General features: G+C 38.0%; 1 protein-coding gene and 1 non-coding gene across 6 annotated transcripts in view; both read right to left on the bottom strand.

The window, feature by feature from the left end:
• The window catches only part of SENP2 (SUMO specific peptidase 2), a 41,905-nt gene extending 28,522 nt beyond the window's left edge, over positions 1-13,383 (bottom strand). For 3 of the 5 annotated variants that reach the window (XR_015724156.1, XR_006776035.2, XM_087861472.1), the window contains exons 1-6: positions 13,087-13,360; positions 10,915-10,970; positions 6,587-6,720; positions 6,091-6,157; positions 4,031-4,121; positions 421-589 (exon numbers count right to left, since the gene is read on the bottom strand). Coding sequence is in view for 3 of the 5 variants with exons in the window: in XM_087861472.1 (XP_087717598.1) it covers positions 421-589; positions 4,031-4,121; positions 6,091-6,157; positions 6,587-6,720; positions 10,915-10,970; positions 13,087-13,187 (618 nt within the window). In the remaining 2 variants the exon portion in view is untranslated. Of the gene's footprint in view, positions 1-420; positions 590-4,030; positions 4,122-6,090; positions 6,158-6,586; positions 6,721-10,914; positions 10,971-12,148; positions 12,288-13,086 lie in introns of all 5 variants that reach the window. The other 2 variants (XM_045776581.2, XM_045776580.2) reach the window with 2 other exon arrangements.
• On the bottom strand, positions 2,898-2,970 carry TRNAK-CUU (transfer RNA lysine (anticodon CUU)). Its single transcript has one exon. It is a non-coding gene; the product is annotated as a tRNA-Lys (tRNA).
• Positions 13,384-13,454: the final 71 nt, after the last annotated feature.

Here is a 13,454-nt window from a genome sequence, read left to right as displayed (position 1 = left end):
AGTGCCCTGAAAAAGGAAAAAGCAGACACTTTCACTGATTACTTCTCTTATGTAGTCACAATTATGCATTATAAAAGAAACAAGTTAGCAGAAGAATTCAAACACCCAAAAGAAACAGAATCTCCTCTCTTCCTAGCATGATTCCTTTTTCTGTCCTACAGTGAAAAAGAACATCTGAAGACTGACTAAATTATGTCTGTACACAGTATCTCCAGAAGGGCATGTACAAGTATCAGTGGTTACTTGCTAACCATCAGGCAGGGTCATGGGGTCAGGTACTGGAAGGGAGACTAGGAAATTTACAGTCACAGTACACCTTTCCATCCCTTTTGAATTCTGTACCCCAGTACACATATTATTTATTCCCCTAAAAATTCATAAACTATTTTTTAGAAGAGATCAGAGGCTAAAAGGGCTTACCTCCTCCACGGTACAGTGGGGACGCCTCAGACCCTTGCCACCCTCTTCAGAAATCATCTCTGTTACAACCTGTTCCTGAGGCTTCCAGGTGAAGGAACTCTCTGAGGGGCCTTTGCTATGACGACGGCCACCTGGTCTTCTGTTATACCCTTCTGAGTTCAAAGTAAAACTGAGAGACAGAAAAAAAGAGAAGAAAAAGTTACCACCAAACACCTTAAATTGCTGGAATTTAAGCTCCCAGATCATCCTGCCATTAAGCTGTCTGTCCTGGATTAAGGCTGCTCTTGTCAAATCAGACAACTAGCATTCACAAAAGTTAAATCTATCTCTAGAGCAGAGGGCACCCCACTATGGAATGTCTGCGGTCACCAGAACTGCCACACGAAAGCCTCTGCCATCTTCCTCGTGCCCAACTGTCCGGCCACAAGCCTGGGTTTAGCTCTCCTGTGACACATACCCTCCTCTGGTACTACACTTTTCTTTAGTCACCTGGCACCACTGGAATTAATTATCGGTGTCATTATTGGTTTAATGTCTCCATCCCACACTAAACTTTAAGTTCCACGAAAACAGAGATTACATCCTTTCACTACTGTATCCTAGTACAGGATCTAGGCCAAAAGGCACTCAGTAAATATCGACTGAATGCTAAATTAATAAATGCTGAAGAAATGGAAGTCATGAAGTCCCCACCTGTCCTTGTTGCTGGTGACAGAGCCTGCCTCTCCTGCAGTTACCAATAACGTGTCAAACTTGTATCCGACCCCTCATGATGTGATGTTTTAAAAAGAATAAACCACTGATGTAGTACTTTTACCAGAAAAACAAAACAAAACAGAACAACTGCATAATTCTGAACAAGTAATGAGTAAACATCAGACAAAATTAGGGAACATTCTACAAAAGAAATGCCTTCTAGTCTTTAAAAATATCCATACCATCAAAGACAAAGAAAGGCTAAGGAATTGTTCCAGATTAAAGGAGATCAAAAAGACATGAAAATTAAATGCAATACATGGTCCTGCACTGAATCCTCGGCCAAAAAAAAATCATCTCTATAATGGAAAAATTTTATTGAGATTACATAATAGTATTGTATCAATGTTAAATTTTCTGATTTTGTTTATGATTATATAAGTGAATTCCTCACTCTTAATAAATAAACACACTCACGTACTTATGATTAAAAGGCATGTTTCAGAAAAAAATATTAGGTATATATGACAAAGCATGATGAAGCAAATGTGGCAAAATGGGAACAACTGGTGAATCTGGGTCAAATTTACTCATCTGCAGAGTTTTAAAATACATGAAGACAAATATTGACATAACTAGATGGAGAAACAGACAAATCCATAATTATGGTAGAAAACATCAACACTCCTCATTTATCAATCAGCAAAAAAATAGAAAATCAGTACACCTGCAAAACATTATCAGCCAACTTGACCTGTGTGACAGTTATAGAACATTCCACCTAACAACAGCAGAACACAAATTCTTTTCAAGTGTGCACTGAACATCACCAAACCATATTCTAGGACATAAAACAGATGTCAGCACATTTTAAAGAACTGAAATAATACTACAGTATATTCTCTGACTGTAATGGAATTAAATGAGAAATAACAAAATGATACTTGCTCGTATTTCCTCTCTCAGCCCTACAATCAGCTATTTATCCAACTCCAAAGGGGCTGCTTTTCAGTTAATGTCTCATTCTTAAAAAGGAATGGAGAGCCAAAGATTACCAGATATTTGAACAAAGACTCTAATACGAAAAGATACCTGCATCCTCATGTTCACCTAAGCATTATTTACAACAGCCAAGACATGGAAGCATGCTAAGTGTCCATCGATAGACAAGTGGATAGAGAAAATACACACTGAAATGTTATTCAACCATAAAAAAGAAGGAAATCTTGCCATTTGGAACAACACAGATAGACCCTGAGGGTATGATGTTAAGTGAAATAAGTCAAACAAAGAAAGACAAATATGATTCACCTACATATGGAATCTTAAAAAAAGCAAAGAACCCCAAACTCATAGGTATAAACCTACAGTTATCAAATAAGTCATGGGATATAATGCACAGCATGGTAACTATAGTTAATAATAGCATGTTGTATATTTGAAAGTTACTAAGAGAGTAGATCTTAAAAGTTCTCAACACAAGAAAAAAAGTTTGTAACTCTGTATGGTGATGGACATTAACTAAACTTATTATAGTCATCATTTCAATAATATATCCAAATATCGAATCTCATTATGTTGTAGACCTGAAATTAATATATTATAGCTCAATAAAAAAAAAAACTCTAATATGAAAGAAAAGACCAAAATAAACCAAAGTGGGGAAAGGAATTCAGAGGAAACAGAGTAGGGAGAAGAAATTTAAAAATAATTAACAGCTTTAGAGAGAGAAGATATCACATATATCTTTGCCTCTTTTTTTTTTTTTAAAGTAATCTCTGTGCCCAACATGGGGCTCGAACCCACAACCCTGAGATCAAGAGTCACATGCTCCACCAACTGAGCCAGCCAGGCAGCCCCCTTTTTTGCCTATTTTAATAAGAGTAAGATTCTTAGAGCAAGAAAAAAACCATAAGAGGAGGGAGTGGGAGGACTCTTACTACTTAAAAACTATGACATCCAAAAAAAAAAAAAAAATCAGTAAAAGATTTCTTTTTTAGGGGAAAGGAGAACAACAAAAGAAGAGAATATATAGAAGAATTAGATCAATCAGATCAATATAGAGAAAAATTAGAAAAATAATATCCAACCAATAGAAATTCTAGAATGTGAGAACACAGAAAGAAGAAAATTACTACTAAAAGAAGAACATTTCACAAAACTGATGTGTGAGCAGTATATGAAAATTCATCATGGTTTCTGCATTTTCCATATGCATATTAGACTTCAAAAATTAACTTTAGGAAAAAATAAAGTTTAGGGAAGGTGGGTGGGGGGATGGGTAAAATAGGTGATGGGGATTAAAGAATACACTTATCATGACGAGCACTCAGTAACGTGTAATTGCTGAATCACTAGATTATACACCTGAAACTAATATAATACTGTATGTTAACTGTACTGGAATTAAAATAAAAAACTTAATAAAAAAACTAAAGTTTAGGGGCGCTTGGGTGGCTCAGTCAGTTAAGTGTCCAACTAGTGGTTTTAGCTCTGGTCGTGATCTCGGGGTCCTGGGATAGAGCCCTGTGTGGGGCTCCATGCTCAGCATGGAGTCTGCTGGACATACTCTCCCTCCCCCTCCCCCTCCGCACATCCCCACTGCTTGTGCTTGCTCTCTCTCAAATAAATAAATAAAATCCTTTAAGAAAAATAAAGTTTAGAAGTGAGCAACAAATCTTTTTTAAAAGGTTTTCAAAATCAGATGCTGTAGGCATACACTACAGTATAGAGAAAGTAACACAGACCTGAGTTCAAATCTCTCAACAGCTGTATGATATCTGGCAAGTTACTAACCTCAGAGTACTTACTTAACAAGCTTACATAACAGAACAAAAGTGGGAATGCCTAGCAAGAGTGAACACCTAGTAAATGCTGCGTTTCCATTTACAGAAAGACAGAATTTAACACTTACCCAAAGGAAGGCAGGACTCTGCGGGGCTGATCTCGGGTTACTGTCACTCTGATCTTTGGATAGTCACTTATTCCATTAGGAGATTTATTACCTATTTTAAAAATGCACTTGTAATTGTAGGAAAAAAAAAAAAAACCAACCCAAGACCTGTGAACAGTCTGCATTAGAAAATCTGTGAACAGTCTACACTGTAGAACTAAATATCTAATTCTTTCAAATGTTATTACTATACCGCACAGAGATCCAGCACAAACTGTAAAAGATTAAGAAAAAGCAGGAGGGCTTAGTTTGTCTTTGATCTCAGAGAGATAATAAAAATTCACAGGTAAGCTTTTCTAGTTTCACTTGCTGGGACCATCAAGAAGCTTGAGGAACTCAATGATTACACACTCCATGTAACCTAATCAAATTGAGTGAGTTGTTCAAATCATTTCTTTTTCCCAAGAAAACAGAAGTTGTTTTTAAATGAAAACCTGCTATATGTCACTACATTGCACTGGAAGCCTCCAACACTTCTGAGATGGGTAACCAAACTTTCATCAGCCACATTCACTGCTGGAGCTGCTGCCTAGCTGTGGAGCCCTTGAGGACTCCAAAATGTAAAGAGCTCTAAAACTGCAGGTTTTTCCTAAGTCTGTAGAAGCAAAACTTAAACTGACCTGAATTCCTTTGTTTGCAAAACCTGATTTGAATCAATGCTCAATTCTAATGGGATTTTTTAAACAATATTCAAAAAAGACAATATGTCTAAAAATTCTGAATCCCCCAGCACACATCTTCAAGGGTTTCGGATAAGAGACTGTAGACTTCTTTATACAAAAAACCTGCCCCAGGAATATGTGTGTTTCTCTGACAAGGCCACACGAACACACAGAAATAGAGTGCTGATACCTCAGGCACAAGACAAACGTACCACCCCTTCCCTGTGTCCATTTTCATGATAAACAATTTTTAACATTTACATATTCAAACAGTATGAATAGATTGTAACATCTAATTTGTCTTAATCTTTAAAATGAAATGAAAGACTCCAAAAAGGATCACCTTTGTTCCAGGTCCTTTGGGATTAGGTTCTCAGACTCGGGGTATGTATTTACTCCCCTTTGCTCTTCTCTGCCACCAGAGATACTTTACTTAAAAAGCTTGAGAAGGAAACTTACTACTATAAGGTTTTTATCATTTCCATAGTTTCTTCCACTTCTGACTTCAGAACTCACAACTTTTCTAAAAGCTTTTATCCCTTTCTCTCAAACTTTATAGGCCTGTGTGACAGAGATCACAGTCATTTTCAGGAGTCTGGATTCTTCCTATTTTTCCCCATGACAGAATTTTATACAGTTATGTACAATAATTACAATTCAATTTTGGGCTCCAAGAATGACATAGAGGTTCCTAATCCATAAAACTATGAGAAATGGAAACCTAAAGTTGCTCCCCAATCAGATGATGTCCCTCAAAGATAGGGTTTTATTATTTTGTTATTTGTTTTGTATTTTGTTATGAAAGGTTTTATTTATTATTTTGTCCTTTTGTTATTCTTCATAACTTAACACATGCCTGACACAGAGTAAGCTCTCAGGAAATGTTTTTATTTTTATTTTTTAATGAACTCTGAACTAAGTCACATTAAGGACACTCATAATACAAATAGAAAACACAAACAGTAAATTCAGTGACAATTCTAATAGAAAACTATTTAATAATTTTTAGAAGGTAGAGAGAATATGTCTGTATTCTCATCCTAACCCAAATCAGTGTTTATTTTCCTTTCATATTCTTGAAACTAAGAAAACAGAGGCAGAAAGAGGTACAGGAGGGGCGCCTGGGTGGCACAGCGGTTAAGCGTCTGCCTTCGGCTCAGGGCGTGATCCCGGCGTTGTGGGATCGAGCCCCACATCAGGCTTCTCCGCTATGAGCCTGCTTCTTCCTCTCCTACTCCCCCTGCTTGTGTTCCCTCTCTCGCTGGCTGTCTCTATCTCTGTCGAATAAATAAATAAAATCTTAAAAAAAAAAAAAAAAGAAAGAGGTACAGGAAAGCAGAAATATTTTAACCACCTCACCCAGTTTCAGCATGTTGTTCCAGGATCCAGAACCTGTCAGTTCACAAGATGAAGAGTTCGAAAATACCTTAAAATCAAATAGAATCACCTCTGTAGTATCTCAATTTTAGAATTTAAGTAAGTTTTTAATATAAAAAAAATCACTCTATTGGTGATTATTTCACTAGCTCACAGAAGAGACATAATCAGTAAGACCAAAAGTTTAATTGGTGAAGACTCACAAAATTATGTATAAAATAACAATTTCAGGTTCTTTACATATACTTAAATAAGAAAAGCAGATATATCAGTAATTGGGCTCTTTATAAATATTTTTTAATATGTGTAATTTCTTAACCTTTAACTTCTTGGCCTTTATATCAAGGCTAATAAAAGACATCAACATTTCTGGAAAGAAGTCATTCCACTCAATTCCTAAAAAGAATATTTCTAAAATTTAACTTTAATGATTAAGTACAAAGATCAGTAGCCCCAATGGAACCCTATCCCCACTGACCTCTCCTGAAGGGGCCACATTCCGTGTTCCATTACAAGCAGAAGTTACCATGGGTTTTGTGGTCAGCTGGAATGGGAATCCAAATAAGCTGGCAGCATTGTAGAGACTGGTTTTGACTTGGCGAATGAAGTAATCTAGACAATATAATATAGATTACATATACATATAAATATAGAGTAATAAACTTCTAGCAAAAAAAAAAAGAGATATTTTAGAAAGGCCTCTCTCAATCTTTATTAGAAGTTCCATTTTCAATCACTGAGATAAGAAGGTATCCATAAAAGTAATTTTTCTCCTAGCTGAATACTAGAATTCCAATATTGTGATTTTGGGGTTTTGGGGTTGTTTTGTTTTGTTTTAGGTAGGCTCCACGCCCAATGTGGGGCTTGAACTTAAGACCGTGAGATCAAGAGTCACATGCAGGGCGCCTGGGTGGCTCAGTCAGTCAAGCATCCGACTCTTGATTTCAGCTCAGGTCATGATCTTAGGATTGTGAGATTGAGCCCTGCGTTAAGCTCCATGCTGGTCATGGAGACTGCTTAAGATTCTCTCTCTCCCTCTGACCTTTCCGCCCTCTGCCCCTACATGCACACTTTCTCTCGAAAGAAAGAAAGAAAGGAAGGAAGGAAGGAAGGAAGGAAGGAAGGAAGGAAGGAAGGAAGGAAGGAAGGAAGAAAGAAAGAAAGAAAGAAAGAAAGAAAGAAAGAAAGAAAGAAAGAAAGAAAGAAAGAAAGAAAGAAAGTCACATGCTCTACCAACTAAGCCAGCCAGGTGTCCCTGTTTTTGTTTGTTTGGCTGGTTGGTTATTTTTTTCAAGTAAGCTCTAGGCCCAATGTGGGGTCTGAACTCAGGACCCCAAGTTCAAGAGTTGCATGCCCTACCAACTAAGCCAGCCAGGCACCCCGTGATTTTTGTTTTTCAATGAGATACCTCTTCTGGGATGCTACAAAAACATGAAATCATCACTTCAGCAAATCACAGACTGATTCATAAAGAAATGCCTGAAATGACAACTTTTAAGCAATGAGTTCTTCAGAATATATAAAATAAATAAACCAGAGAGATAGGAGCATAACTTAAACTGCAGCACACAGACACTAAGTATGGCAGAATCTTACAGGAAGCACTATAATTTACTCACTGGTTTGTCCTTACTTCCTGAGCAGGTAACAATATATTCCTAAATAACTATTTACTAAGTGCCTATTATACACTGACTACTCCAGGGTAGAATTAGCAAAGTATAAAACATCCCACTCTTAAACATCTATGATGAAATAAAGCTATCCCTCTACTGGAGAATACGTGTTAGATCTGATGCACCCCTCCCTGCAGCCAGAAATAAAGACTACAAAATAAGTAAGTAAACAAATAAGGGGGAGGGGTAGATTTCAGTGCATGTTACACTTCCTCCTTTTACGACACTACCCCTTTCTCATTTCCTACACTGCTGATTGGTTCTCTACAATTTCCTTTCTATTTCCCAATTAAGGGTATTTTATTTTATTTTTTTTGGCTTTCATATTGTAATTTTATTTTTTTTATAATAATTTTTTATTATATTATGTTGGTCACCATACAGTACCTCCCTGGTTTCTGATGTAAAGTTCGATGATTCATTAGTTGTGTATAACACCCAGTGCACCATGCAATACGTGCCCTCCTTACTACCCATCACCAGCCTATCCCATTCCCCCACCCCCCTCCCCTCTGAAGCCCTCAGTTTGTTTCTCAGAGTCCAATTAAGGGTATTTTAAAGCACTAGTTTGAGAGAAAGAACCATCATTTTACCTACATTGTGTTTTAGAGAAAAAAAGCCTGAAATTGAAATGGTGGCTTTAAAACAACAAGCACTCCAGAACACAGAAGATATAAAATAGAAACAGAAATATAGGGGAATAACTCAAACGACAGGGAGGATGTGATAGCTAAGTGAAGCAGAATGCAATTTGAAGTAATTTGTAACTAGAGAATAGGTAAAATATCAAAGTTTGCAAATTACTTGTTTCTCATTTTAGGACTTAGAGAATTCCAGGTTATCCCTCTAGTACTGTTGAGGGATATCACTTATGTTCTGCTGCACTTTCTGAAGTGGAAGAGTGAGAGCTTTAGAGATTGGTTCTTAACCTACAAACTGTTATCCAGACCCCAAGGGGCACGCGGTATTCCTAATAACTAACAGAGTTAAATAGTGGATGCTAAAAAGTATTGTAGTATTTATTTTACTACAAATTTGTCAAAATCTGAGTATTCCTCAAGATTATGCCAAAAAGATCTCAATAACTCAAAAACGGAGGAGGAGAGGAGGAGGAAGTAGAGAAGAGGAGGGGTGAGGGGGAGTAAGAGGGGGAGGAAGGCAGGCTGGCCTACTTCAACTGTAAAATGAGGCTAAGACCACCTTACTTACCTCACAATAGACTAAGTTAGATCTCTTAAAATCCCCTTCATCTCTAAGATCATAAGTCTGAGATTCTAAGATCTTCCATTTCCTTTTACCCTTCTTTTTTTTTCCTCTCAAAAGCAAAGAAGAGAGTTGTATTGTCCAACACAGTTGCCGGTGGCCACATGTAGTCACCTAAGTTTATATTTAATTAAAATTAAATTCAGGTCCTCAGTCACACTGGCCCCATTTCAAGTGCTCAATAGGCATCATCATGGAGAGATCTATCAAATGCACTCCTGTAGATCTTTACAAACTTTGCCAATAAGTATTAAATCTGCTACCTGCTGCTTCCCCCTTGGCTTAGGTTCCTGTCTATAGTATACATTCAGAAAATTATAATACATATTTCATGGAAATCATGGAGGGAGGGATCTTGAACATGGAAAGAAGTCCACGAAATAGATGATTACCATAATTATTTCAGAAACCTTCTGTAATACCACCATCAAAGTTCTTTTTGTTTTGGTTTGGTTTGATTGAAGTATAGTCGACACAGAATGCTACATTAGTTTCAGATGGTACCACTTTCAAAGGTCTTCACCACACCGTTATTTATTTACATTTTTGCTTAAAATTGACTCATATTTTTTGCTAAATAAATGTATTTGAAAGGTAACTTTATATCACCACTATAAACATAAAAAAACATTATTTGCCTTATAAAGAAATGAAACATAACAATGTAAGTTCTAGCTGGGCCTGTGAAAAGAAGGGAGAGTCACATGTAGTAGATGAGTATTAAAAATACACTGGCATTAAATCAAGATTTTCTGCTTGAAATAATCAGAAAACTAAAAACAAACGAAAAGAATACAACTTTTTACTACATAATTCACATGCCACTTAATGCTGCGAAATGTTGTATCCCCTAAAATCATTTCCTGAACTGATATATATCCTGTGCTTTGGGAAATACTGTCCTAATGAATTTAGTATAATCTGGCATTCAAAATTCTCTTAATTTGATGTACCTCTCTCTAGCCAACTTTTCCCCTGAGTTCTCTTCACTGTTTCCTGAATTGCGCAACTCTCCCATACTGTTCCCTCGGCCTGGAATGCTTTCCCTTCCTATTGCTCTATTGATATCCCACCCATCCTTTAAGATCCATCTCACATACTTGCTCTTTCATCAAATATTTACTGAGACTTTTAATCAGCTGAAAATTGGACAGTATTTTACTATCTTTCTTACTTCACTTATTACATCCCTAATGAAATTAGTAATTATTTATATGCTTGTCTTATACCCTACATGATACAATCATATACCTATACAATTGTAAGGTCCCTAAAAATAGAGACCCTGTCTTATTCATTTTTCTTTTTCCTGTGGAACCTAACACATTGCTTAGCAGTAAGACCTGCTCAGTAAGTACTCACTGAATTTAAATGAAATCTTATCAGACATCTGGAGGTAGTTCAAAATTCACATTCATTTTTGAGACAAAGGAAATACTATTATAGCACTCCATTGTGCCTTTTTCCTTTAATCTAGTTTTGTTCTCTTCTATTAAGCTACGTCTAGCCCTCTGGATACAGAGAAATAAACAATTTGGGGCAACACATTCGATTCATTCGCTCAGCTATGTGAACTAGATGACTCAGTTTGAAGTAGTTTTTTACCATGTTTTCTCCTCTAAAATAAAAAGCACCTTTTCTTTATAGGAAGACTGAAAATTTTAAAATACATATTCAACATATAGCCTTATTTATAATCAAGTCCCTGGTAATAGTGGTTACCTCTAGAAAAGATAACTGAGTAGAAAAGGGACAGGAAAGAGACTTACTTTTCACTGCACATACTTTTTACCCTTTGAATTTTGTTCCATGCATATACTTTCTCTATTTAAAAAAATGTAATTTTAAAAATTATCACACTCAATACCTAATCTTGGTCTTTTGGCTGGTATTTCATCAGCATCCACTGTAGAAAACAAACTGCTGAAAAGAGAAAGAGAAAAAAAAATATGTACATAATCACACATCCATTTCTAATACGTAAACCTAGTATGGATACAACACATCCCCTCCATCCACTTTGTCAAAAAAATGAGATTCAACTGATGCATGAAAAGAAAACACTCCTCTATAGTAGGCCCTTATCATTTGAGGACTTAACACCATTGTTTAAACTATTTGAAAGGGACTCAAAATTCCCTATCAAATGATAATCTGTAATCTGGATAAAGTACAAACTTGAAACTGGCCAGAATTCACTTGGCTAGTAAATGAACATAGGTAAGAGCCTAGGACTAGTATTTCCTTTTTCTCTCCAGAAATGAGTTTAAAACAACAATTTCCTTTTGAAAGATGACATCTCCCCCACCCCTGCAAGGAAAGCCATTTTCTACTTCACTAGAAGTAGACGATATAAGAAGCTTTAAAATTTAATTCTTAGCCAGAAAAGTTGTTCTATTTAACTGCACTACTATCATGGAACTAAATTACAGTGGTAATAAAAAATTGGGGAATTTGGGAAAGTTTTTGGACCTATACCTCAAGAATGTTAAAGGCTTTGATATACTACTTAATCATTTTTTTTTGTAAATTTTATTTATTTATTTGTCAGAGAGAGAGCACAGACAGAGGGAGCAGCAGGCAGAAGGAGAGGGAGAAGCAGGCTTCCTGCTGAGCAAGGAGCCTGATGCGGGGCTGGATCCTAGGATCATGACCTGAGCCGAAGGCAGACACTTAACTAACTGAACCACCCAGGCGCCCCTATTAATCATCTTTTAAAAGATGATTATGATTGATCAGTTTTACAAAAAAAAAATGAACAGAATAAATCCCAGGAGAATAGGCTTACATTGTGAAGAATTGGTTTAGATTAAGGATGTGTGGTGAAGAACAGGGTTTTGATCTCCAAACCACTGTTCCATCTATTTGAAAGCAGGGATTCACAGCAAAAAGAAAGGATATGGGAGAGGGAATTAACATTCTCATTCAATAAATACGCACCAAGTGCCTATCCTGCACCCACCTCGGCACAAGGCCCTTGGGGTAGAATAAAAAAATACTACCCTTATATATATTAAGCATCATTTTAGGCACTTTACAACATGTCCTCAAATGATCCTCACATCAACGTCACAAAAAGGTAGAAAAGAATAGGTTGAAACCTTGGGCTCTCTAGAACACATGATGGAATTCAGCCAACAGCCAATTTCATCAATGACCTGCATTCTCAGACTCATGTATTAAATCATCTTGTTCTCTCAAGCTCCAAGAAACCACCCTTCAACAATCTTGAGGCTTAATCTTTAAAAAAAAAAAATGAAATTAACACTTGATCACTAAAAGTTGATGGTGGGGTGTATAGAATTAGTGTGGCATTTTATTCTCTAGATTAATTCTCAGCAAGGACGCCGACAATATGAATGAAACAAACCAACTTTTAGGTTTCCCAAAGTTTTAACTGAATTTTAGAGTACCAACTAGTGATCTTTTTAAAAGAACGAGACACCTAATTTTTCCCCCTCATATGCTTACTCTAAAGCACAGTACCACCCTCCCTCCCTCCCCCGCAAAACACACACACACACAGTTTGACAGCTGTTTCAGAACAAAACAGCTGCTGTTTCTTGGTGCTAAGAGAACAATTCTTGCAGTCAAAACGGCTTTGGGAAAGCTATGAATCTCACTTCCCTTAGCTGCACTTATTGCCTATAAATGACACTTGGAAGCGTGCTTCGTAAACAGTGAACCGCAACACAGAGAGTATTCCCTCAATTTTTTTTTCAACCTAAGAGTAGCAAGATATGATACAGGCCCATTTGACAGCAACCAGCTTGGGCTCTGACAAGAACATCAAAGATCCTAACCACCGCGGGCCACTCCAAAGACAACTAGCTCGTTCCATCATCAGGAGCGCATCCGCACATCTTGAAGGGAGCGACTACGTCACCAGGACACCCTCGAGTCGCACCTCCACCGCCTCGGCCCGGCCACCTGTTTTGGCCGAGCAGGGCCTGCCTGGGTGGATCAGCTCTCTCCCGGCCTAGCCCTGGGTGGGGGAGGGGGTACAGCCAGGCTGGAGCTCGGCCCCCTCTCCTCTCACCTGTTCGAGCGTCGCCTCTTCAGGAGGGCCCGGGTAGGGGGCACCGGCCGGTCACAGAAACGGAAAATGGTGCCGAGAATCCTAACCAGCCATTTGTACATACCAGGCCCAAGCAGCAGCGGCGGCCGACACACCCCGAGACGCAAACCCCAGAGCTGTCGCCGCCGCTGCCGCCTTCGCCGCCTCGGCCACCACCGCCAAAGCTCCGTCGCCGACTTGTGACGCGATCGGAGGACCCACAGATAAAACGTCCTGAGGGCTATAGGAGGCCCCCCCCTACTCCGCCACCACTCCTGACGTCACCTCCTCCCGCCCGACCGGAAAGCATCTTCGTCCTCAATCTGCGCACGCGCAGCTTCGCCCCACCT

This window comes from Ursus americanus, chromosome 4, assembly GCF_024610735.1.
Source record: "Ursus americanus isolate L20-20 chromosome 4, mUrsAme1.1.p, whole genome shotgun sequence".
NCBI classification, from domain to species: domain Eukaryota; kingdom Metazoa; phylum Chordata; class Mammalia; order Carnivora; family Ursidae; genus Ursus; species Ursus americanus.
Note: the sequence above shows the minus strand (reverse complement) of the source record. Positions and strands in the feature narration are given on the sequence as shown.